Genomic DNA, 24,967 nt, shown 5'->3' on the forward strand with positions numbered 1-24,967 from the left:
TCCTTCCTCTCTGTCTCTCTCTTCCCCTCCCGCAGCCGAGGCTCCATTGGAGCAAAAGATGGCCTGGGCTCTGGGGATGGCTCCTTGGCCTCTGCCCCAGGTGCTAGAGTGGCTCTGGTCGCGACAGAGCAACGCCCCGGATGGGAAGAGCATCGCACCCTGGTGGGCGTGCCGGGTGGATCCCGGTTGGCGCATGCGGGAGTCTGTCTGACTGCCTCCCCCGTTTCCAGCTTCAGAAAAATACAAAAAAAAAAAAAGATGATAAGCATCAATCATCCATTTTTTGTTTCAACACCTTAGTTGTTTATTGACTGGTTCTCATATGTGCCCTGACCGTGGGCCTTCAGCAGACTGAGTAACCGCTTGCTCGAGCCAGTGACCTTGGGTCCAAGCTGGTGAGCTTTTTGCTCAAGCCAGATGAGCCTGCGCTCAAGCTGGTGACCTTGGGGTCTGGAACCTCAGTCCTCCGCATCCCAGTCCAACACTCTATCCACTGCGCCACCGCCTGGTCAGGCTAAGTTTATAATCTTATAATATTTTTATTTGATGATATATTATAGACATCTTTCTTGTTAATAATAGACATACTTATTATTTATGGGATTAGTGAACTTTTGGTCCTGTCCAAACATTTTGGAGACGTTTAATCTACATCTAAAGGTCCTTGAAATTAAGTCCTATCAAAAGTGTCCATGTGGTCCTGGCCAGTTGGCTCACTAGATACAGTGTCAGCCCAGCAGGCAGACATTCTTGGTTGTATCCCCTGTCAGGGCACATACGAGAAGTGACCATCTGCTTCACTTCCCCTCCTCCTCCCCCTTCTCTCTTTCTTTCCCTCTCGCAGCCAGTGGCTCAGCTGGTTCAAGTGTCAGCCCTGGGCACTGAGGATAACTGAGTTGGTCTGAGTGTTGGCCTCAGGAACTGAGGATAGCTCAGTTGATTCAAGCATCGGCCCCAGATAGAGGTTTCGAGTGGATCCCAGTTGGGGTGCATGTGGGGGTCTGTTTATCGCTCCTCCTCTCACTTAAAAAAAAGAAATGTCCATGCTTAGGAAATGTCCCTGGGTTTAAACAGCCCCATAATGTTTATTTATACTTTTAGTTTACAGGATTAATACATTAAAAATACTACAATGGGCCCTGGCCAGTGGCTGGATAGAGCATCCACCCAGTGTATGGACATCCTGGGTTCAATTCCTGGTCAGGACACACAGGAGAAACAACTATCTGCTTTCCTCTCCACCCCTCTCCCCCTTCTCTCCTTCTTCCCCCCCTGCAGTCAGTGGCTCAGTTGGTTCAAGCATGGCCCCTGGCACTGAGGATAGCTCCATTGGAGCACAACAGCCCCAGGTGCTAAAAATAGCTCGGTACTCAAGCATGGGCCCATGATCAGGTTGCCAGATGGTTCCTGGTTGGGGCACATGGGAGAGTCTGCTTCACTAACTCCCCTCCTGTCACCTAAAAAAAACAAAAACCAAAAGAAAAAACATGTTTTATTGGTCCAATAATTGTATTGTGGCTGTCTTGCCAATTATAATCCTTCTTGCCTCAGTAGACTTGCTGGTCATTGCACATGGGATTAAGGTAGATGAGCTGGCTGGACCAAATGTCTTTGTAGATATTTTGGACAGGGTATTTACTGTGACATAGAATTTCATTGCATGGGTTGTACAGTAATTTACCCAGCCAAACTTCTGTTAGACATTTGGATTGATCCCAATTTTTACTATTATTTTTCTATGTGCTATCAATGCTGTGTGTGTAAAATATCACATATGTATAGTTAATTACTTGGGATAAATTTCTAGATGTGGAATTTCCATGTCAAAGAGGTATATATTTTATATTCTTAAATACTTTGATAAATTGTCCTTCAGAAAAATTTTACCAACTTGTATTCTAGTTATGTGAAGACAATGACAACCTGCTTTTCTGCCAGTGTAGTGTTGGTTCTCTCTAAGAAGGTGGATTTAGAGCCCTGGCTGGTAGCTCTGTTGGTTAGAGCATCATCCCGATACACCAAGGTTGTGGGTTCTATCCCTGGATATTTCTCTCTCTTCCTTCTTCTCTTTCTTTCTCTCTTTCTCTATAAAATCAATAAATATGATTTTAAAGAAAGAATAGGGATTAGAAATTTAAAAACAAAACAAAATACTTTATTCTAGCCTGACCAGGCAGTGGCGCAGTGGATAGAGTGTCAGACTGGGATGCGGAGGACCCAGGTTCGAGACCCCGAGGTCGCCAGTTTGAGCGTGGGCTCATCTGGTTTGAGCAAGGCTCACCAGCTTAGACCCAAGGTTGCTGGCTTGAGCAAGGGTTACTCGGTCTGCTGAAGGCCCGCATTCAAGGCACATATGAGAAAGCAGTCAGTGAACAATTAAGGTGCCGTAACGAAAAACTAATGATTGATGCTTCTCATCTCTCTCCATTCCTGTTTATCTGTCCCTATCTGTCCCTCTCTCTGACTCTCTCTCTGTCTCTGTAAAAAAAACAAAAAACAAACAAAAAAATATTCTCTTCTGTTTTGAGTGCAGTTTGGTCTCCTCCCTCTTGAATTGCTACTGTTTTTATGCTCCAATTTTTTTAATCTGCTCAAATTTATAGAAAAGAGCCTTGTCTGTGGTGGTGAGTGTGGCTCCATCAGCGATTATATGGTCATTACTTACTACTGCTTTTCCGTGGCTGGTGATTTCTGGTCAGTTAACTCTCACCTGCATTGCTCCGCCCTAAAGGCTAGAGGAATGAGACTGGAAATAAGAAGCATGGGAACAGCTTTATCTGCTCTCCCAGGGGAAAATCCATGTTTCCGATCCTTGCTACTCACACAGTTCTAGAGCTGATGCTGAGGTAAACAAGAAACGCTTCATTAGGGCCTGCAAGTGGCCAATGGAAGACCCTTGCTATCACCATCATGTTTAAGAGAATGTTTTTGAAATCAGGCTTAAGTTCAGATTTTGGCTCTGCCACTTTCCAAATTAACTTGGGCAAGTTTTTTACTCTCTCTGAATCTCAGTTTCCTCATCTATTGGGTAGGAGGCTATACCTCCTATCTCTCAGGTTGTTGAAAGGAATAAATGAGATAGCATTTATAAAACACCAAATACAGGCCTGGCCAGGTTGTTCAGTGGTAGAACTTTGGCCGGATGTGTAGATATCCCGGGTTTGATTCCTGGTCAGGGCACACAGGAGAAGCACTCATCTGCTTCTCCATCCCTCCCCCTCTTGCTTCTCTCTCTCTCTCTTCTCTTCCCCTACTACAGAGTTGACTCTGGGTGCTGAGGATGACTCCATGGCCTCTGCCTCAGGCACTAAAAAAATGGCTTCAGTTGCAGTGGAGCAAGGGGCCCAGATGGGCAGAGCATCGCCCCCTAGTGGGTTTGCTGGGTGGATTTCTGTTGGGTGCATGTGGGAGTCTGACTGCCTCCCCTCCTCTTACTAAAAACAAAACAAAACAAAAAGCACCCAATACAATACTTAAGATGTAAGATGGTCAGCAAAATGATAGTTACTAGTAATTACAGTAAGTAATGACCAGTAATAAGTAGGATCACTGAAGTTTGCAGTGAATAAGACTTTATAAAAGTTTTCTAGTGGATAGAGTGTCAGCCAGTCATGCAGACGTCCAGTTTCAATCCCCGGACAGGGCACACATGAGAAGCAACCATATACTTCTGTTCTTTCTTCTCCTTTATTTCTCCCTCTCTCATAGCCAGTGGCTCGATTGGTCTGAGAGCATTGGCCCCAGGTGCTGAGGATAGCTCAGTTGGTCTGAGCATCAGCCTCAGGCACTGAGGACAGCTTGGTTGATTCAAGCATCTGCCCCAGACAGATGTTGCCAGTGGATCCCAATTGGGGCGCATGGAGGAGTCTGACTCTATCTCCCCTCCTCTCACTTCAAAAAGAAAAAGTTTTTTAGGCCCTGGCTGGCTGGTTCAGTGAATAGAGTGTGAGCCTGGCATATGGATGTTCTGGGTTTCATCTCCAGTCAGGACACATGTGAGAAGTGACCATCTGCTTCTCTTCCCCTCCCTCTCCTCCTCACTCTCTTTCCTTCTTGCAGGCAGGTTCAAGCATTGGCTCCAGGTGCTGAGAATAGCTCCATTGGTTGAGCATCAGCCTCAGGCACTAAAAGTAGCTTGGTTGATTCCAGCATCAGCAAGAGACAGGGATTTGCCAGGTGGATGCTAGTTGGGCACATGCAGGAGTCTGTCTCACTAAATCCCTTCCTCTATAAAAAAAAATAATAAAAATTTTCTGAGCTTTTTGAGAATAAGACATATTTTAAAATATGGTATTTTTGGATATGCTCATTTTATTGGGAATATTCCGGTGTTCTTCATGTTAATTTCTTTGGTTCTTTCTCAGATGTGGAAGAGCTGACACCAGCATTGGATTTACTTTGCTCAGCAATTAGAGAAAGTGATTCTGAAACCCAAAGCAAAAACTTCTCAGAACAGTTGCTTAACCTTACACTGTCCTTCCTTAACAAACAAATAAAGGAGCTTTTTATTCACAATGAAGGTAAGAGTAGCAGCAAAGAAGGGTGCAGTTGTTCTATTCTGTGTCAGAACACAGGTGTAAGTGGTCCTATTGCTGGAGAGCACATAAACCAGTGGAGTACCGAGTGAAATGGGCTTCAACACCAGGGAAGTGGGCAGAAAGGACTAATTGCTGTGAGAAGAGTTGCATTAAATCATGGAGCTACTTATAAATAGGAAAAAGCTCAGATTTTTTTGTTTGAAGTTTTGAAAACATTGAGTTTGAATTTTGACATTTTCTAGAATTCTTTATAATTATAACAGCTTATGATATATTCTTTCTATACACACACACACACACACACACACACACACTTTTATGTTTGTATGAAACTGTTATGTTGGTGTTTCCCATAGAGTTAGATGAACATCTACAGAAAGGAGTGAACATTTTGACCAGCTACATTAATGAACTTCGAACCTTCATGATCAAGTTTCCTTGGAAGCTCACAGATACTGTAGATGAATATGATGTAAATGAAAATGTCCCCAAAGTAGAGGAGAGCAGTATATGGGAGAAACTCAGCACTGAGGTAAATATGAGTAATTATCACTTCTTTTATTTGCCAGAATCAGATGATCTGAGAAAACAATAGAAGAAACAGAATTTAGACTCTGTATACTGTGATTCAGAATCTTTTGCAAGAGTTCTAGGTTTTGTAGATTTGGAGATCTATGGGCACAACTTCAGTTTGTTTATAAGTTTTGTTTATTTAATTCAGAACACAGGTAGGCTCCCTCTTAGTGCCACCTCTGCCCACTTGGATCCGGTGACAAACGCCCAGCCCCAAACCCATGAGCAGCACTTCCTGCACGACTAGGGCCTGGTACTTTGGACTTACACATTCTGCCCAGTCTTTGAATTGATGCTAGTGATTCAGTCCTAGGAAACTTTTATTTTATAACATTATCGCCTGGAAGTATATTTGATTTGAGTCCTGTCTCAGATTCTAGTTAAGGCATTTTGCCATTTAAATTTACTGTGCTCATCTGTTTGCCTTTCTTTTATAATAGAGGTTAATACAGTCAAACTGTGCTGGACCAGGAAATAGAAGACTCCCTCCACCCAGGTGGAGAACATTGGCATTGGAACGACAAAGGCCAAACTAGCTTAACCCAGCTGATCAGCATCAATAGGCAGTGAGAGTGATAAGATTGAGAGGATGCCAGGTTCGCAGGACTGCTGTTCTTGGGGTGGAGACATAGGGAAGTGCCTGGTGTAACTGCTTTTCTGTATCCCTTACTCATTCTCTAGCCAAAAGCTACTATTTTCCCCTACTTTATTTGGCTTTTCTTTTCCATTCTCATTCGCAGGTTTGACCTCCTCTTCTTCCCTACCCACCCCTTTTTAATGTCTTTCAAGGCTACTTCCATGGTCCTCTGCTCTTTTTAATCAAAATCACTGATTTTTAATTTCAGGGAGGTTATAGTCTACTTTAATAAAAGCTGTAGACTCTGTGTACAAAAACATGCATATGAATGTATGTGTGTGCACATACACAGTTTTGTACATGACTTAATGGGGTGTACAGACCCCTCTAAAGCCCCTGGTTATGAATGCCTCCTTTCACCTGACCAGGTAATGGTGCAGTGGGTAGAGCATTGACTGGGAACACTGAAGATCCAGCTTCAAAACCCCTAAGTTGCAGGCTTAAGCATGGGTTCACCAGCTTGCGCGTGGGATCATAGACATGTCCCCATGGTCACTGGGTTGAAGCCAAAGGTTGCTGGCTTGAGCAAGGAGTCACTCACTCTGCTGTAGCCCCCCCCCCCCATCAAGGCACCTATGAGAAAGCAATCAATGACCAACCAAAGTGTCACAACTATGAGTTAATGTTTCTCACCTTTCTCTCTTCCTATCTCTCTCTATCTTGTGCACATTCTAAAAAAAAAAGAATGCCACCACCTTTCTATTCTCTCTTAGGCTTAGGTCTTCAGTTTATGCTTGATTTTTTTCTTATTTGAATTATTGCAGTAACCTAATGCCTCACTATCTGGAGCTTGAATCCCTTTCAGTCCATTCTCTACATTACTGTCTGAATATTCTTCCATATATATATATATATATATATATATATATATATATATATATATGTTTTAGATTTTATAGTATATATAGATATATATATATATATACTATATGCGCTTATCTCACCTCACCCTTTTAAGATCCTTCAGTGCTCCACATAAGTTTCAGAATAAAATCTATCTCACACACAATGCTCTTCATGATGGAACCACTACTTTTCTTTCAAATTTCATTTGCTACTTTCCCTGGCTTTTTTCTTCTGGTGTTTTTTTTTTAAGACTTTATTCATTTTAGAGAGAAGAGAAAGAAAGAAGAGGGGAGGAGGAGGAAGCATCAACTCCCATATGTTCCTTGACCAGGCAAACCTGGGGTTTCAAACCAATGACCTCAGTGTTCCAGAGTGACACTTTATCCAGTGCGCCACAAGTCAGGCTTCTTTTTTTCTCTCTCCTGTTATATTGAGTAATTTGGAGTTCCATGATGACTTGATCCTGTTTCTATACTTTTGCCTCTATACATAATTTTCCCTCTTTTATGAACTCTTGTCTTTTCTCTTTTTTTTTTTTTAAATTAAGTGAGAGGCAAGGAGGCAGAAACAGACCCCTGCATGCACCTTGACCAGGATCCACCCGGCAAGCCCCCTACCAGGTGATGCTCTGCCCATCTGGAGCCACAGCTCCATTGCTCACCAATCAAACTATTTATATTTTAGTGCTTGAGGTGAGGCTATGGAGCCATCCTCAGTGCCTGGGGCCAACTTGCTCCAACTGAGCCAGAAGAGAGAGATGGAAAGAGAGAAGGGAGAGGGGGAAGATGGAGAGGCAGATGGTCTCTTCTTCTGTGTGCCCTGACCAGAATCAACCTGGGACGTCCGTATGCCAGGCTGGCGCTCTACCCACTGAGCCAATCAGCCAGGACCCAAAAGTTGTGCAGACAAGCGTTATATATATTGAGGAAAGGCCCCGGCCCCAAAAGTTGTACAGACAAGTGTTATATATGATATATTGAGGAAAGAGGCCCTGGCCCCAAAAGTTGTACAGACAAGTGATATATATTGAGGAAAGAGGCCCTGGCTGATTTGCTCAGTGGATAAAGTGTCATCCTGGCATAGGGACGTCCCAGGTTGGTTTCCGGTCTAGGCACACAGGAGAAGCGACCATCTGCCTCTCCACCTTCCCCCTCTCCCTTCTCTATCTTTCTCACAGCCAGTGGCTTGAATGGTTTGAGCATCGCCCCAGGTACTTAGGTTGCCTCGGTTGGTCCAAGCTTTAGCCCCTGGCACTGAGGATAGATTGGTTCATTCGAGCATCAGCCCTAGATGGGGTTTGCAAGTGGATCCTGATTGGGGCGCATGTGGGAATCTGTCTCACTATCTCTCTTCCTCTCAGATAAATAAATAAACTTTTACCTCATTGAGGGGGGAGGTGGAGGAGGATATGGTGACATAAATGGTGATGGATGAAGTCTTGACTTGGGGAGTTGAACACATGATATGTGGTACAGAGATTTGTTATAGAGTTGTGCACCTGAAACCTATATAATTGTGTTAACTAGTGTTACCATAATAAATTCAATAAGAAAATTAAAAAAAGAAACTTTTGGGGGAGGGAGAGGGGCACAAAAAAAACTAGATAGAAGGTGAGGGAGGACAATCTGACTTTGGGTGATGGGTATGCAACATAATTGAATGACAAGATAACCTGGACATGTTTTCTTTGAATATATGTACCCTGATTTATTGATGTCACCCCATTAAAATTAATAAAAATTTATTTATTAAAAAAAAAGAAACTTTTCACCTCATCAGGCATCTATACTAAAGAGCCTTTTCTTTGTTGGCACCCCTCTTATTTAGATGCTCCTCTTCTGGACCCTCCTCTCCAGCACCCTGGGATACCTGTATCCTCTCCCTTGTCATGCAGTACTAGAGTCAGTACTTTATTTGTGTGTCTTCCACTAGTCTAAAAGCTCCTGGACAGCAGTGTCTCTGTCTCAGTCAACTTTATATCCCCTGTGCAGAGCCCAAATTTAGTAGTAGTAGATTTTCAATAAAAGTCCCATAGTGGGTGCTTGATAAATGTGTAAGTCCATGTTGATAATCATAATAAGGAAATAAAAAGGAACTTAAAAGGCAGATGTTTTTCCTCCTTTTCTTAGGAAGTTATTGCCAATGCCATCTTAAACAACAAAATACCAGAAGCACAAACTTTCTTCAGGATTAATAATCATTCCTCTCAAAGACTGGAAGAGCTGATTAGAATAGGCCTAGATTTGGTCTTTGACTGTTTGAAAAAGAAAAATATAAAGGAAGCCTCTGAACTTTTAAAGAATATGGTGAGTAGTATAATCCATTTGTCTGATCTTAAAGTCCCTAAAGTAAGAGAAGATCTCTATGTACTTAATATAGTTTCTGGTTGATATAAGAACTGGTTTATCCTGGCTGGTGGCACAGTGCATCCTGGAGTCATCCTGGAGTCCAGCTTAACCCCAGGTCGCTGGTTTGAGCCCCAGTCAGGGCATGTATGAGAAACAATCAGTGAGTGCACAACTAAGTGAACAACAAGTTGATGCTTCTCTTTCTCCCTACCCCTGCCTCTCTATCTCTCTCCCCACCCTCTGTCCCCCTGTCTCCCTTCCCCCCTCACTCTCCCTTCCCCTTTCTCCCCTTCCCCCCTCTTCCTCCCCCTTTTCTTCTCTCTCTCCCCTTCCCTTCCCCCTCTCTCTCCCTTCCCCCTCTCTCCCTTCCCCTTCTCTCCTTACCCCCTCCCCTCTCTCTTTCCTCTCCTCTCTCCTTTCCCTTTTCTCTTTCCCTTCTCTCTCTCTCCCTTCCCCCTCTCTCTCCCTTCCCCCTTTCTCTCTCCCTCCCCCACCTATTTTCCTTCCCTCCTCCCTGTCTTTCTCTGAAATCGATGGACAAAAAAATTGATTTGTGACTGCGCTGGTCATTGGAAATCGGACTTCATTCCAGCCAGTGTGAATGTTTATCTTATATAAATAGTTGCAATGGAACTACAAATGTAATGAGAACCTGCAGCCTTTTAAGGTAGATGTGGTAGGATGTTTTTATGACATGGAAGGCATTGTAGAGGATCACACTTAGTCTTTTACAAATACCAAGACGAGGCTTAAATTTTTTAGTACAAATGCTCAAATTTGAGCTAAGTTACATTTCTTTTATAACCCTTTGGGTGTCTGGTCAAGAGGAGACAATTTTTCTGTTTGCGATGATGCAATAAACTCAACATGTATTAGACACCTTTGGACTGCTGTTACTGATTTATAACTTGAAAAGGCCATGCTGACTATGGCCCAGCCTCCTCCACTCCACAAGATATAGACAGGAGCTTAAATTGACCTACTGAATATAAAATAATAAAGCCAAAATTTTATCCAAAAAAAGAGAAAGAATTGATTTGTATTTAGTTGGATCACAGACTAAGACATTTGTGAAATAATGACATCAATACTAAAATATTTTTGGGGGCTGAGAACTTTCTTGAAGATATTTTTCATTCATTTGCTTTCTGTTAGACATAGCACTTTGCCTAGAAGTAGATAGTGTTTCTCGTTGAAGACTTCACACATATCAAAGCCTACACAGAACCTCATTATTTGTTGAAAATTCTACAACGTTCTTGTGACCCCTTATACCTCCATTTGATCTTTCTAATGGCTTATGCCTTTGCTTCAAGCCCATGGTTTTACTTCATTGGAGGAGGGGAAGTCCTAGAGGTAGGTCTCGTGAACTAAACTAAGATGTGGCTCTAGTCTTCATGGTTAGAGTCTTCCCCGTGAAAATGTCGAGGAGTGAAACTATATAAGGTTATTTGCATTGACTTTTTTTAATTTTTTATTTATTTATTTATTTATTTTATTTTTTACAGAGACAGAGAGTGAGTCAGAGAGAGGGATAGACAGGGACAGACAGACAGGAACGGAGAGAGATGAGAAACATCAATCATTAGTTTTTCATTGCGCGTTGCAACACCTTAGTTGTTCATTGATTGCTTTCTCATATGTGCCATGACTGCGGGCCTTCAGCAGACCGAGTAACCCTTTGCTGGAGCCAGCGACCTTGGGTTCAAGCTGGTGGGCTTTTTGCTCAAACCAGATGAGCCCATGCTCAAGCTGGAGACCTTGGGGTCTCGAGCCTGGGTCCTCTGCATCCCAGTCCGACGCTCTATCCACTGTGCCACCGCCTGGTCAGGCTGCATTGACTTTTGTTTTTAAGTGAATCATCATAGCAGATACATATAGTTTGGTCCAATGGTAGATAGCCTGGCATTATCCTAAATTATTTGATGTGCTGCCTTTGTTCTGGAAAAATGCTTAATGACTTTAGGGATAGGCAGTAAATATGTATAATTAATATAGAAAATGAATGTTCACAGAAGCAGGAAAGCTGTGATGTTCTATATGTGTCTGTAATAGAGTATTCTGTACCCAACATATATATTTATATTTAAAATAGCTCCATTACAAAGTTAAGATTTTTTCTGTTTGTTATAGGGCTTTGATGTAAAAGAACAGTTGCTCAAGATATGCTTCTATACAACTGATAAAAATATACGGGACTTTTTGGTAGGTAAAGGTGAGACTATGTAGTTTATACTTTCTAGTAAACCTTGGTGAAAATTAACATTCAACTAATATCCAGTAAGTAAAAATAAGACAACTCCTTTTGTCTTTTTAAATGATCATTTTGCATTTGTGGTAAAGGAAAATTTATGTGAATGTATACATTACCTCAAATTCAAAATTCCTAAATGGCATTAACTTCATGACATTTGTTTTGCAAATGTGCTTGATTTTTGTGATGTCATTGCTTTAATTACTTTTTATTCAAGGTTGACATTTTAAAAGAAAAAAATTATTTTTCTGAAAAAGAGAAAAGAACTATAGACTTCGTGTGTCAAGTTGAGAAGTTTTATTCAGAACATTCACAAGAAAATGTGGAGGTCCAGTCCTTTCCCAGGTAGTCTCATTAGCCCCCCCTTTGATAAGATGGGAAGAATATTTTAGATAGTGTTTAGTTGGTTTGTTAAAATTTTTTTTTTCTTTTCCAAGTAAGAGGAGGGGAGATAGACTCCCGCATGCGCCTCAACCGGGATCCACCTGGCAACCCCCGTCTGGGGCTGATGCTCTGCCCATTTGGGGCCATGCTTGCAGCTGAACCATTTCTAGAGCCTGAGGCCGAGGCTCCACAGCCATCCTCAGTGCCTGGGGCTGATACACTTGAACCAATCAAGCCATGGCTGTGGGAGGAGAAGAGAGAGAGAGAGAGAGAGAGAGAATGGGGTGGGTTGGAGGAGCAGATGGTTATATCTCCTGTGTGCTCTGACTGGGAATCGAACCTGGAGCATCCACACGCTAGGCCAGTGCTCTACCACTGAGCCAACCAGCCAAGGCCATGTTTAGTTTTTAATTGCTAGTGAGCATCGATTTCTTCTGTGGGACTGAGCTTACATTCCCTGTGGAGGTGAAACTTGCATCGTCCAGAATAAACTCAGGAATTTCCTGTTCTTTAAAATATATGTATTTTAAAGATAATAGATACAATATTAAGAGTGTTAAAATATGTTCTCTTTCAAAATAGAAGTTTTTGAGTAGATAAAAAGAAATGATGCTTTTTCCTCCAAAATAAAAAAAAATTATATCACTGTTTTAGGTATTGGATAAAGGAACAAGATTTTTTCAAGCACAAATCTGTTTTGGACTCATTCCTGAAATATGATTATAAAGATATATTGAACAAACAGCACCATAGAATTGCATTAAATTGGGCCCAGTGGTGGAATCAACTAATGCAAGAATCTATTCTTCTCCCTAGGATAAATACAGAAGGCAAGTGTGAGAGAGCCTGATATTTGAACATACTGAATGAGTATTAAATTAGGCATTAGTATATTTTGGGGTGTCTCCATTTTAGAATTCCTTTGGGGGAAATTATTCAGTTGCTTTAAAATGCAAGTTGTTGAAAACCTTTTGTCTCAAAAGTTTTTGTAAGGGACTTATAATGTTATAGTGAAAGAGAAAAGTTGTATGGTTCAGTAAATTGAGTTTTCTTCCCTGCTTCAAAGTGACATTTTTATTTTTCCAAAGAGTCTTTGAGTTTCTTTTTGTGTAAACTGAGGGTCTATATCACATTGGGCCTCTGGGGAATAACTAGCAGTGGTAAATAGTGGTAATTCATAGGGTATCAAATTTATGTTTATTATTATAGCCAAAGTGTTATTTATATTAAAAAAGTAGCTGACCAGGCAGTGGCACTGTGGATAGAGTGTAGGTCTGAGATGCTGAGGACCCACGTTCAAAACCCTGAGGTCCCTGGCTCGAGCGTGGGCTCATCAGCTTGAGCACAGGGTCGCTGGCTTGAGCGTGGGATTATAGACATGACCCCAAGGTTGCTGGCTTGAGCCCAAAGGTCACTGGCTTGAGCAAGGTGTCATTCATTCTGCTGGAGCCCCCCAGTCAAAACACATATGAGAAAGCAATCAATGAACAACTAAGGAGATGCAACGAAGAATTGATGCTTCTCTTCTCTCTCTCTTCCTGTCTGTATTCCCCCCACCCCACTGCCCTTCGCTAAAATAGAAAAAGAAAGAAAAAGAGCCTGGCCTGTGGTGGCACAGTGGAAAACGTGTTGTGTTGACCTGGAATGCTGAGGTTGCCAGTCTGAAACTGGGCTTGTCTAGTCAAGGCACATGCCAGAAACAACCAGTTAAAGTGAAACAACTATATGAGTTGATACTCCTTGCTCCCCCGCCCTCTCTCCTCTCTCTGTAAAATCAATCAATGAGATATATATATATATATATTTTTTTTAAAGAAAAATGAAAAAGAGGGCTTTTTCCCAAATTTTATTTAACCACTATACTAATAAGAAGCAATGCTTAGCTCTTTCTCCAGCTGACTTGATTATAGAAAGAACAACAACATAAAAGAAGAAAACAGTAAAAGAAGCAGAGGCCCTGAATAAGTCATATATATATATATATATATATATATATATATATATATATATATTTGTTCAGATCATATTTACTCTATTGATTAGTATTAAGTTTTGTCTCAATAATTGTAATTCATTGCTATCTTAAAATGTATTTTGTTTTTAATGTAGAATATAAATCATATTCTGCCGAAGCCCTCTGGAGATACCTCACAGCTCACCATGATTGGTTAAGCATTATCTCGTGGATTGAAGAATTTCAGACCCAGACTAGTTATTCTTCACTTCAGCAGAACAAATGGCCTCCTCTAACTGTTGATGTTATTGATCAGAATACTTGCTGCAACAACAACATGAGGAATAAAATTTTAGATGAGCTTGCCAGGTACAATAACTCTGGGGAAGAGCAATAAAAAATAATTTTGTGATGTTTTCTTTGAAATGACATGACTCCAGAGGAATGTTGTTTCATAGTATTGTAAAATTGAGACGTTAGGCCCTGGCTGGTTAGCTCATTTGGTTAGAATGCTGTCCCAATATGCCAAGGTTGTAGGTTTGATCCCCAGTCAGGAATCAACCAATGGCCTGACCAGGCGATGGCGCAGTGTATAGAGTGTCGGACTGGGATGTGGAGGACCCAGGTTCGAAATCCCGAGGTTGCTGGCTTGAGTATGGGCTCATCCGGCTTTAGCACAGGCTCACCAGCCTGAGCGTGGGGTCGCTGGCTTGAGCATGGGGTCATAGATATGACCCCATGGTGCTGGCTTGAAGCCCAAGGTCTCTGGCTTTAGCCCAAGGTCGCTGGCTTGAGCACGGGATCACTCGCTTTGCTGCAGTCCCCCCCACCCCCCTACCCCCGTCCAGGCACATATGAGAAAGCAATCAGTGAATAACTAAGGAGCTACAACGAAGAATCGATGCCTCTCATCTCTCTCCCTTCCTGTCCCTATCTGTCCCTCTCTCTGTTTCTCTCTCTGTCTCTCTCACAAAAAATAGAATCAGCCAATGACTGCACAAATAAGTAGAACAAATCATTGTCTCTATGTGTGTGTGTATTTCTGTCTCTCTCTGCCCCTTCCTCTCTAAAATTAATAAAAAATTTTAAAAAATTAAAAAGGCATTATTATATATTGAGATTTTAAAATCTCATGCATTTAGCATCATGTGGGGTGAATAAGCTCTCAAATTCTAGATGAAGTTTCTTCCCTAAACCTAGTATGTACTTTGGTGTAGAAATGGTAAGCTGTCAGTGAGCTACAAGGACCAAGTGGCAAGAGCTGAGATAAGGACAGCTTAGCATCCTGTAGTGTCTCCCACTCTTTTCACTGTACCCATATGCTATTTATGGCCTTGAACTAAAGAGAACTACTCAATTTAGAGATAAGTGAGGGGAAGAAACTCCTGAAGTGTTAAGGGAAGACTTTAAACTTTAATTAATTTCTACCTGACTTGTGGTGGCGCAGTGGATAAAGTGTCGACCTGGAACGCTAAGGTTGCTGGTTCAAAACCCCGGGCTTCGAGAGGGCCCCCCCAAAACCCCGGGCTTGCCTGGCTGAGATACATATGGGAACTGATGCTCCCTGCTCCTCCCCCTTCTCTTTCTCTCTCTTCCCTCTCTAAAATGAATAAACAAAATATTTAAAAACAAAAACTTTAATTTCTAAAAATAATTCTATTAGATAAAATCATGTGAACTTGCCATTTTTGTGGGTCAAAAATGGATGACTATCAGCAATTTTATATTGTTCAACTTGGTCTATCTTCCTAAGCTGTCAGAATAGAAGGAAACAAAGTGTATATTAATTTTTAAGTTTCTTAAATTTAATTTCTCATGCTTTATTTTATAATTATACTTATTGGGGAAGTATAGCTGTATTGTTTACTTAACTTATGTGGAGAGTGAGCCTGACCTGTGGTGATGCAGTGGATAAAGTATCAACCTGGAATGCTGAGGTCACCGGTTCAAAACCCTGCACTTGCCTGGTCAAGGCACATACAGGAAGCAACTACAAGTTGATGTTTCCTGTGTCTCCCTACTCTCTCTCTCTCTTCCCTCTAGCTAAAAATCAATAAAAAAATTAAAAAGTAAAAAATGTGGAGAATGAGACCCAGAGAACTTAAGACCTTTATCCAATACAGTACTTAAAGGTTTTAATTTTTTTACCCTTGACTTTCTGTTCACTCTTCTTTACATTGCACTAAGCCTCTTCTTGTTTACTAAAAGTAAAATTTCATATAACTTCTATTCTTATTAAGTATTTTGCTTAATATTTGATTATTTAAAAAGTTAATATATGTGTGATTTAATATGAAATATGACAGTAATGATCTACTGAAATCTATATTAACAGATTAAAGGAAAAAAATACCAACCTGATAGATACATAAAAGCATTTAATAAAATTCAAATATATTTATAATAAAAACTGTTAACAAACTAAGAATAGATTCAACTCTCTTAACTTGGATGGGGTATCTAAAAAAAATCTAGCTAACATTAGAAAAGAGTGGAGAAACATTATAAGCATTCTCTTAGATTTGGAATAAGACAAACCTGCTATCATTTCTTCCCAAGTTGCTCTTTAGATATAGTACAGTCTCAATAAAAATCTCAGCAGGTTTTTTCTGGAATTTGATAAGCTGATTATAAATATTAATTTGGAAATGCAGAGAGGATCAAGAATAGCCCTAAAAAAGAAGGACCAGATATCAAAATTTATTCTAAAGCAATAGCAATGAAGACAGTCGGAGTGTTAGTGCAGGGATGGATAAATGGATCAGCAGAACAGAGTAGTGGGCATAGAAACAAGCTTATACATGCATATTCACTTTATATATGACAAAGGTGACACCACAAAACAGTGAGGAATGAATAATCCTTTCACCAAATGGAACTGGGTTGATTGGATGATAGCTATTTGAGGGGAAAGTTAAATTGAACCCTCTCCCTTATATTGTACATAAAGTCAATTCCATGTAGATTTTTAAACCTAAATATCAAATGTGAAACTATAAAGCTTTTAGAAGATACAGAAGAATATCTTCATGACCATGAGAGTGTGCTTTCTACAAGTCCTGAAGGGCAAAGGAAGAAAACAGATCAAGAGAGCTGCCTGGCAGGAGTTGGGTCTCTTAGAGGAGAGTGTTAGTCAGTCTGCACACCCAGCACAGAGAGAGCCAAGACATCCCCATCCTACACTTTTCTGACATCTCCTGGTGGGGATCCCCCATAAGGCAAAGTAACAACAGAAACCTAAGGGCATTGGGGCGTGGAGCAACCAATACAGGTGAGCCTCCAGGGACACAGCAGAGGAGGAGAGCTTGGATCTGAAGGGGAAGATGCCAGCCAGCACAATTAGGCACTTCACAAAGAAGAAACAAAAATGGCCAATAAACATGAAAAGATGCTCTTCCTCATTTGTAGTAATAGAAAAGTAAATTTATTTTACAAAAAAAAAAAATCTAAGAACAACTGCAATGACCACCAAAGGTAGAGTGGCTAGGCCCTGGCCAGTTAGTTCAGTGGTAGAGCACTGGCCTGGCATGTCGATGCCCCAGGTTTGAATCCCAGTCAGGGCACACAGGAGAAGCAACCATCTGCTTCTCCACCCTTTCCCCTCTCCATTCTCTTTATCTCTCTCTTCCCCTTCTACAGCCAAAGCTCCACCAGAGCAAGTTGGCCTGGGTGCTGAGGATGGCACCATGACCTCACCTCAGGCACTAAAATGGCTCCGGTTGCAACAGAGCAGTGGCCCCAGATGGGCAGAGCATTGCCCCCTAGTGGGCTTGCCAGGTGGATTCGGTCAGGTGCATGTGGGAGTCTGTCTCTCTGCCTCCCTGCTTCTCACTTATGAAAAATACCAAAAAAAAAAAAAAGGTAGAGTGGATAAATAAAATGTAGTATAATCATACAATGTAATACTGTATAACAAAAACTTAACAAACTGTAATCACAGGTATCAACCTAGATAAACTGCACAAGTTTGAGTAGATAAAACCAAACCTATATTATTTGGGATTACATATATAAGTGCTAAAACTATGAGTAAAACTAAGGAAATGGTTATTACAAAGTCAGGGTAGCAAAAGACATGCATTGGGAAGGGGATACACAAAGGGCTTCCAGGTATAATGTGCTATAATCTGGGTGTTGGTTACATGGCATTTCTTTAAACTCCACATAATGTATTCTCTGTACTCCTTTTGTATGGTGTAAATGATGTATTACATTTAACAGTAAATTTGTAAAGAGTAATATTTCAATGCCAAATTCTATTGTTTAATAGTTGGTTTATTTAAACTATTTTGCTGTTGTTTCTTAATGACTTCTTAAATACAGTGTGTCTGTAAAGTCATGGTGCACTTTTGACCGGTCACAGGAAAGCAACAAAAGACTATAGAAATGTGAAATCTGCACCAAATCAAAGGAAAACCCTCCCACTTTCTGTAGGATGATGTGGCAGCATGTGCGCATGCACAGATGATGATGTAACACCGTGTAGACAGTGGAGCAGCCCACAGCCATGCCAGTCGAGATGTGGACGGTGCAGAGGAAAGTTCAGTGTGTTCTGTGGCTCGCTAAATTCGAATCCGTGACCAAAGTGCAATGTGAATATTGGTGCATTTATAATGAAGCGCCACCACATAGGAATAACATTACTCAGTGGGATAAGCAGTTGAAGGAAACCGGCAGTTTGGTGGAGAAACCCCGTTCTGGTAGGTCATCAGTCAGTGACGAGTCTGTAGAGGCTATACGGGATAGCTACCTAAGGAGCCCTAAAAATCTGTGTGTGAGCCCACATCGAACTGCACTGAATAGGTATGAAACTGGGAGAGTTTTCCTTTTATTTGGTGCAGATTTCACATTTCTATCGTCTTTTGTTGCTTCCCTGTGACTGGTCAAAAGTGCACCATGACTTTACGGACACACTGTATATATTGGTGAGTTTCTTAGTGCTTGAAACATCAAGCTTCAAGAGTTAGCCAGTGATGCACACTGGGTTGGACAGTTCCAGTCAAAGCAAAAAAAAAAAAAAAAAAAAAAAAAAAAGATAGCTTAGTTAAATACTTTTAAAATATTTAAGTTAACTTGAGACTGTCATTACTACCTTTAAATACTACAATGATTCAAGATCCTTTGTTGGAAACCAGCAAAATATATGTCAGAATGTATTTAGAGTAAGAATTGGCAGTTGTAATTTGTAAATACTTTTTTTTGTTAACTACAGTAAGCCCTCGCTTAACGTTGTCTATAGGTTCAATGACTTTAAGTGAAATGACCCATAATGAAACCAGTTTTACCACAGGCTAATTGATATAAACAAGAGTTAAGTTACTACAGCATTTTATCAATATTGTGCTATAACAAAATGGTGTTGAACAAATCAAAGGACATTACCTGGGGACCTGCTGTAGTTGGACTTCAACTGATGGAAGTTGGTTTGGTGTTCTCTGAATCTAGCAACTTTTTAACTTGCCGTATCTTAAACCTGCCCTATAGGAATGGGATTTTTCTTACATCTGAACTAGAAGACTTTGAATGTTTCCTCCTAAGACTGAATCGTATTGGGGGTATGATGCAAGATGCCCTTCCTGTTCAAAACTACAGGTCCAAGGAAGGTTGGGATTTCCATTCCCACTTTATTCTCTATTGTTTGGAACACAGTCTGCAGTATCTTCTTTATGTTTATCTCGACTATTACAAGTAAGTACAGAGAATTTATTTGTCCTTGAGCAGGTCTTCATATTTCCTCCTTCAGTTCTACTTGAATGTGACAATAGGAAAATATTGAGCATTCACGTGAGGAATAGTGATTTTTTTGAAGTAGTTCCTCCCACTGCAGCACTTGATATATCTTTTATCCATGCTACATTCAACTAAATGCTATCATATGTTTTTTTGGTGATGTTAAATGTGTAACATCTCTGTTAACCTTTTAAATAACTAGAGATTAAAATAAGGAGAAAGAAATAACTTTAAAAGTTTAAAAGAGGAAGATACTGAAGGTTAACTTGGAGTTCTTTGATACTTTCATTGCTAGGTAAATGCTAAACAACTTGACCTCATAACCACTGCAGGTTAGATATTTGGATGGATGGATGGATGAATGGATACCGATATATACCTACTTAAGATCAACTGGCAGAATCATATCGATGGCCAGTATTTATTGCTATTGAGTCAGTATAGCAACAGTAATAGTAGTCTCTAATATATGAGTGCTTACAATATTCTTGGCACTTAGATTATCTCAATCTTAGTAGTAACTCTGTGAGATGGTTACTACTATCTCCATTTCACAGATGAGGAAACTGAAGCTTTGAGAGAGATTAATTGCCTTACTTAGTTAATGGCAAAGTTAGATTTAATTCTACCTAAGTTTGATTCTAGAGCCCACTTTCAGTGTACTAATGAGAACATTTTTATTTTGTTTAGTAAAAACTAGGAATTCAAATAAGAGGGTATATGTCTGGTTCATGTTGTTGAGGCTTACTTACACAAAGAAATGTTTTCCCCAAAACTACTGACGAGGTGATGTTAAAAGTTATATTTTTGAAAAACCTATTCTGAGCCTTAACTCCGCAGTCCTAGCTTCTCTATAGTTATGTAAAGGTTTTTAAAAATCTCTTAAATTGGGCCCTGGCCAGTTGGCTCAGTGGTAGAGTGTCGGCCTGGCATGCAGGAGTCTCGGGTTCGATTCCTGGCCAGGGCACACAGGAGAAGCGCCCATCTGCCTCTCCACCCCTCCCCCTCTCCTTCCTCTGTCTCTCTCTTCCTCTCCCGCAGCCAAGGCTCCATTGGAGCAAAGTTTGCCCAGGCGCTGAGGATGGCTCTGTGGCCTCTGCCTCAGGCGCTAGGATGGCTCTGGATGCAACAGAGCGAAGCCCCAGAGGGGCAGAGCATCGCCCCCTGGTGGGCATGCCAGGTGGATCCAGGTCAGGCGCATGCAGGAGTCTGTCTGACTGCCTCCCTGTTTCCAGCTTTGGAAAAATGCAAAAAAAAAAAAAAAAAACCCTCTTAAATTAGAAAATGCTAAAGAGCTTTTGTTCCAAAAATAATAAAATATACAGTATCTTAAAATACAGGTTATCTGTTAATGTTATACAGAGCTGGTAAAAACTTTATTATGGCAGTAAACACATTTTAAATATTATTATTTCTGTCTCTAAAATTTTCCTCTATTTATAGATCATAAGGAATATGTAAAACACAACACAAGTGGGAGTATATTATATTTACATTTTTATTTATTTATTTTTATTATTATTTTTTTAGATGAGAGGAGGGGAGATAGTGAGGTAGACTTCCCCACGTGCCCCAACCGGGATCCACCCAGCAACCCCATCTGGGGCGGATGCTTGAGTACCGAGCTGATGCAGTGGAAAGGAGCTGTCTCAGCACCCAGGGCCACGCACGCACGAACCAACCAAGCCATTGAATGTGGGAGGGGAAGAGGAAGAGAATAGAGAAGAGGGGGACACGGGAGAAGCAGATGGGTGCTCCTCCTGTGTGCCCTGGCTGGGAATCGAACCCAGGAGGTCCGTAGGTCAGGCCAAGGCTCTCTTCAGTGACCCACCAGCCAGGGCCTACTTTTTAAATTTTATTATTTATTTATTTATTCATTTTAGAGATGAGAGAGAGAGAAGGGGGGGAGGAGCAGGAAGCATCAACTCCCATATGTACCTTGACTGGGCAAGTCCAGGGTTTTGAACCAGCGACCTCAGAGTTCCAGGTCGATGCTTGATCCACTGCGCCACCACCGGTCAGGCCAGGGCCTACTTTTTAATTCCAAGTTTTTGTGTTTTTTTTTATGCTAGTTATTACCTGAGCAAACACAGTTGTAACTGTCTGTCTTTTCCTGTATGTTAATAAGAGAGTTTGTTTTCTTTTTGTTTTATATATAGGCTTAGTCCTCCAAATTGTCCCTTTTTGGGAAAAAAAGAATTACATGAAGCTCACCCTTGGTTTGAATTTTTAGTTCAGTGTCGACAAGTTTCCAGTAACTTAACAGGTATGGGTGTACTGTATTAAATATAAAAATTTCTTTGGTCTTAACTGATCTCTTAAATGACATTTAACTTGTGTACTCTTTTAAATAAATCATTTGGCTGTAGACAAATATCTGACCATAATCTAAGCTCAAACTTTAAGTAGTTGCCTGACCAGGTAGTGGCACAATGGATAGAGCATCAACCTGGGACGCTTAGGACCCAGGTTTGAAACCCCGAGCTCGCTGTCTTGAGCAGGCTCATCTGGCTTGAGCGCAGGCTCATCTGGCTTGAGCGCAGGCTCACCAGCTTGAGCAGCGGAGTCACCGTCTTGAGCATGTGATCATAGACACAACCCCATGGTCGCTGGCTTGAGCAAGGAGTCACTGACTCAGCTGGAGGTCCCCGGTCAAGACATTTATGAGAAAGCAATCAATGAACAACTAAAGCGCCGCAACTACAAGATGATGCTTCTCATCTGTCTCCTGTCCTGTCTGTTCCTTTCTATCTGCCTCTCTCTCTCTCTCTCTCTCTCTCTCTCTCTCTCTCTCCTTGGCTAAAAAAAAAAAAAGAAGAAGATGTTAGCTTCTTCCTAGCCCAGACAGAGTGTGCAGTTGTTTCCTTTTCCTCTAGGCCTTGTGCTCTGTTCTCTTTGGATATCTCTCATCTTGCCAGTTTATCACAGGCTGAATTAATTCCTGCTCTCTGCAGATTGACACCCTTTTCCCATGAAGAGTGGTCTGTCTTATTTTAGTATGGAACTCTAGATGGAGTGAAAAGAAATCCATAGTATGTATGGGCTTGTGTCTTCTGTTGGGGAGCTGCAGACAGTTTGGCTCTGGTTACCGGGTGGAATAGCCCTGTGGGCCCTGAGGGTTTTGCTGGTGTTAGTGCTGACATTTGGGAAAGGGTAAGGCTGTCAGTCAACAGCCAATCTTTCACTTCTATATAGTGTCCAGTTTCTTTACAAAAATGAAGAATTTTTTTGTAATATGTGTGTGTTGCTTTGTTTTGTTTGTTCTTTTGATGATGATTATAAAGTAATATATGTTCATTGTAAAATAAATAAATAAATTGGAAGCCACAACTATCAAAATGATAAATGTCCATAGGTAGAAAAGCCAAGATAGACAGGAAGATCCATAGTTAACTCAATATATTTTAATGTATTTTGTCCTACTTATTTTCTCCATACTTTTTTTTAAACCTAAAATTGTATTTCATTTAAATAACAAATATATATTTATTGAGCTCCTACCTTGTGTAGTATGTTAATGCTATGGATACAACCAGAAACATTTGTGTATTTGTATACTGCTTTTTTCATATACTAATTATAACATAAGAATTTTTCGGTGTTCCTAGAGGCAATGACCATTTTATGCTTACATAATATTTCATTGTATGTATATACTTTTTTTTTGTAATTTTCTGAAGTGAGAAGCGTGGGTGGGGAGGAGGCAGACAGATGCTCCGGCATACGCCCACAGGGATCCATCCGGTATGCCCACCAAGGGGCGATGCTCTGCCCATCTGGGCCATTGCTCCGCTGCAACCGGAGCCATTCTAGCACCTGAGGCGGAGGCCATGGAGCTGTCCTCAGTGCGGGGGCCAACTTTGCTCCAATGGAGTCTTGGCTTCCCCTTGGAGGGGAAGAGAGAGAGATAGAGAGAGAAAGGAGATGGGGGAAGGGTGGAGAAGCAGATAGGCACTTCTCCTGTGTGCCCTGGCTGGGATTCGAGCCCAGGACTTCCACACACTGGGCTGTCGCTCTACCACTGAGCCAAATGGCCAGGACCTGTATGGATATACTCTTTACTATTGTCTCTTTTTTTAACATTGAGGCTGTTTTCAGTTTTTTCCTCCTATAATTAATATCCTTGATTATATTTGCCCATAAATTTTTTTTCTTGTTTCAGATTATTTCTTTAGTACAGATAGGTTTCTGGCTATGAAATTACTGGATCAAAGGTTATACACACTTTGAAGGTTCTTGCTTTAAGACCAGATTGCTGGTGGGCATGCCAGGTGGATCCCAGTCAGGCGCATGCGGGAGTCTGTCTGACTGCCTCCCCGTTTCCAACTTCAGAAAAATACAAAAAAAAAAGACCAGATTGCTTTCCAGGGGGGTTTATACCATTTTATCCATAAGTCCCAGCTATTCTATACACCCTGACCAGCTCTGTGACTGAGGATAATTGTTTTCTAAAATCATTGCTATTATGATAGGTGCTATTAGATAGCATCTAATTATTTCAATATGCATTTCTTTATTGTTAGTGAATTATATATTTTTATGTGGTGGACACTTAAAGTTTCTCCTTTATAAAATGGTTATTTTTTTGTCTATTTGTTAGAATCAGTATTTGGGGTGTTGTTTTGTATGAGCTCTTTGTTAAAGACATTAATTCTTAGGTTGTCATCTGTTGTTAATTTCTCCCCCAAGTTCATTATTACCTTTCAATTTTTTTTAATAAAAGTTTTTATTTTTATGTAGATAGACCTTTCATTTTTCTTTTTGTGATGTTTTCCTATTGCCTTTTTTTTTTTTTTTTTTGTATTTTTCTGAAGCTGGAAATGGGGAGAGATAGTCAGACAGACTCCCACATGTGCCCGACTGGGATCCACCCGGCACGCCCACCAGGGGCGATGCTCTGCCCCTCTGGGGTGTCACTCTGCCGAGACCAGAGCCACTCTAGTGCCTGGGGCCGAGGCCAAGGAGCCATCCCCAGCGCCCGGGCCATCTTTGCTCCAATGGAGCCTTGGCTGTGGGAGGGGAAGAGAGAGACAGAGAGGAAGGGGGGGGTGGAGAAGCAAATGGGCGCTTCTCCTATGTGCCCTGGCTGGGAATCGAACCTGGGTCCCCCACACGCCAGGCCGACGCTCTACCGCTGAGCCAACTGGCCAGGGCTGTCTTCCTATTGCTTTTAAATTTAGAAAGCCCTTCTTACTGTGGATAGAGCTAAAAATTAATTTTCTTGCCCTGGCTGTATAGCTCGGTTGGTTAGAACATCATCCCAAAGTGCAGAGGTTGCCAGTTTGATCCCCAGTCAGGGCACATACAGAAACAGAATGTTCTTGTCTGTCTCTCTTGCCCCCTTCCTATCTCGCTGAAATCAATAAATTAAAAAAATAATTTTTTTAAAATTTCTTTCCCAGAATTATATAGTTCTTAATTTATGTTAAGGAGAAAATCATACTTTTTTGTTTTCCAGATTCTAAGCTGATCTTTCAGGCTAGCCTTGCAAATGCTCAAATACTGATTCCCAGCAACCAGGCCAGTGTGAGCAGTATGCTGTTGGAAGGACATACTCTCCTGGCTCTTGCTACCACAATGTATGCTCCCGGTGGTGTCAGCCAGGTATGGATAGTACCTTTACCTATTATGGCAAAACAGGACATATTGTAAATTTTGTAGAAATATCTATGGATTTTCTAAAAATCAGTTGATATTAAAATA

At 41.1% G+C, this 24,967-nt stretch overlaps 1 protein-coding gene across 2 annotated transcripts in view; it reads left to right on the forward strand.

Annotated features, from left to right (window-relative positions):
- SPG11 (SPG11 vesicle trafficking associated, spatacsin) overlaps positions 1-24,967 on the forward strand; it is a 106,810-nt gene that overhangs the window by 25,850 nt on the left and 55,993 nt on the right. For both annotated transcript variants that reach the window (XM_066341478.1, XM_066341480.1), the window contains exons 9-18: positions 4,365-4,520; positions 4,895-5,070; positions 8,724-8,900; positions 11,076-11,147; positions 11,414-11,541; positions 12,235-12,410; positions 13,690-13,903; positions 19,019-19,222; positions 21,424-21,530; positions 24,723-24,868. In XM_066341478.1, the coding sequence (XP_066197575.1) occupies positions 4,365-4,520; positions 4,895-5,070; positions 8,724-8,900; positions 11,076-11,147; positions 11,414-11,541; positions 12,235-12,410; positions 13,690-13,903; positions 19,019-19,222; positions 21,424-21,530; positions 24,723-24,868 (1,556 nt within the window). The remainder of the gene's footprint in view (positions 1-4,364; positions 4,521-4,894; positions 5,071-8,723; positions 8,901-11,075; positions 11,148-11,413; positions 11,542-12,234; positions 12,411-13,689; positions 13,904-19,018; positions 19,223-21,423; positions 21,531-24,722; positions 24,869-24,967) is intronic.

Source organism: Saccopteryx leptura, chromosome 6 (assembly GCF_036850995.1).
Source record: "Saccopteryx leptura isolate mSacLep1 chromosome 6, mSacLep1_pri_phased_curated, whole genome shotgun sequence".
Lineage (NCBI taxonomy): Eukaryota > Metazoa > Chordata > Mammalia > Chiroptera > Emballonuridae > Saccopteryx > Saccopteryx leptura.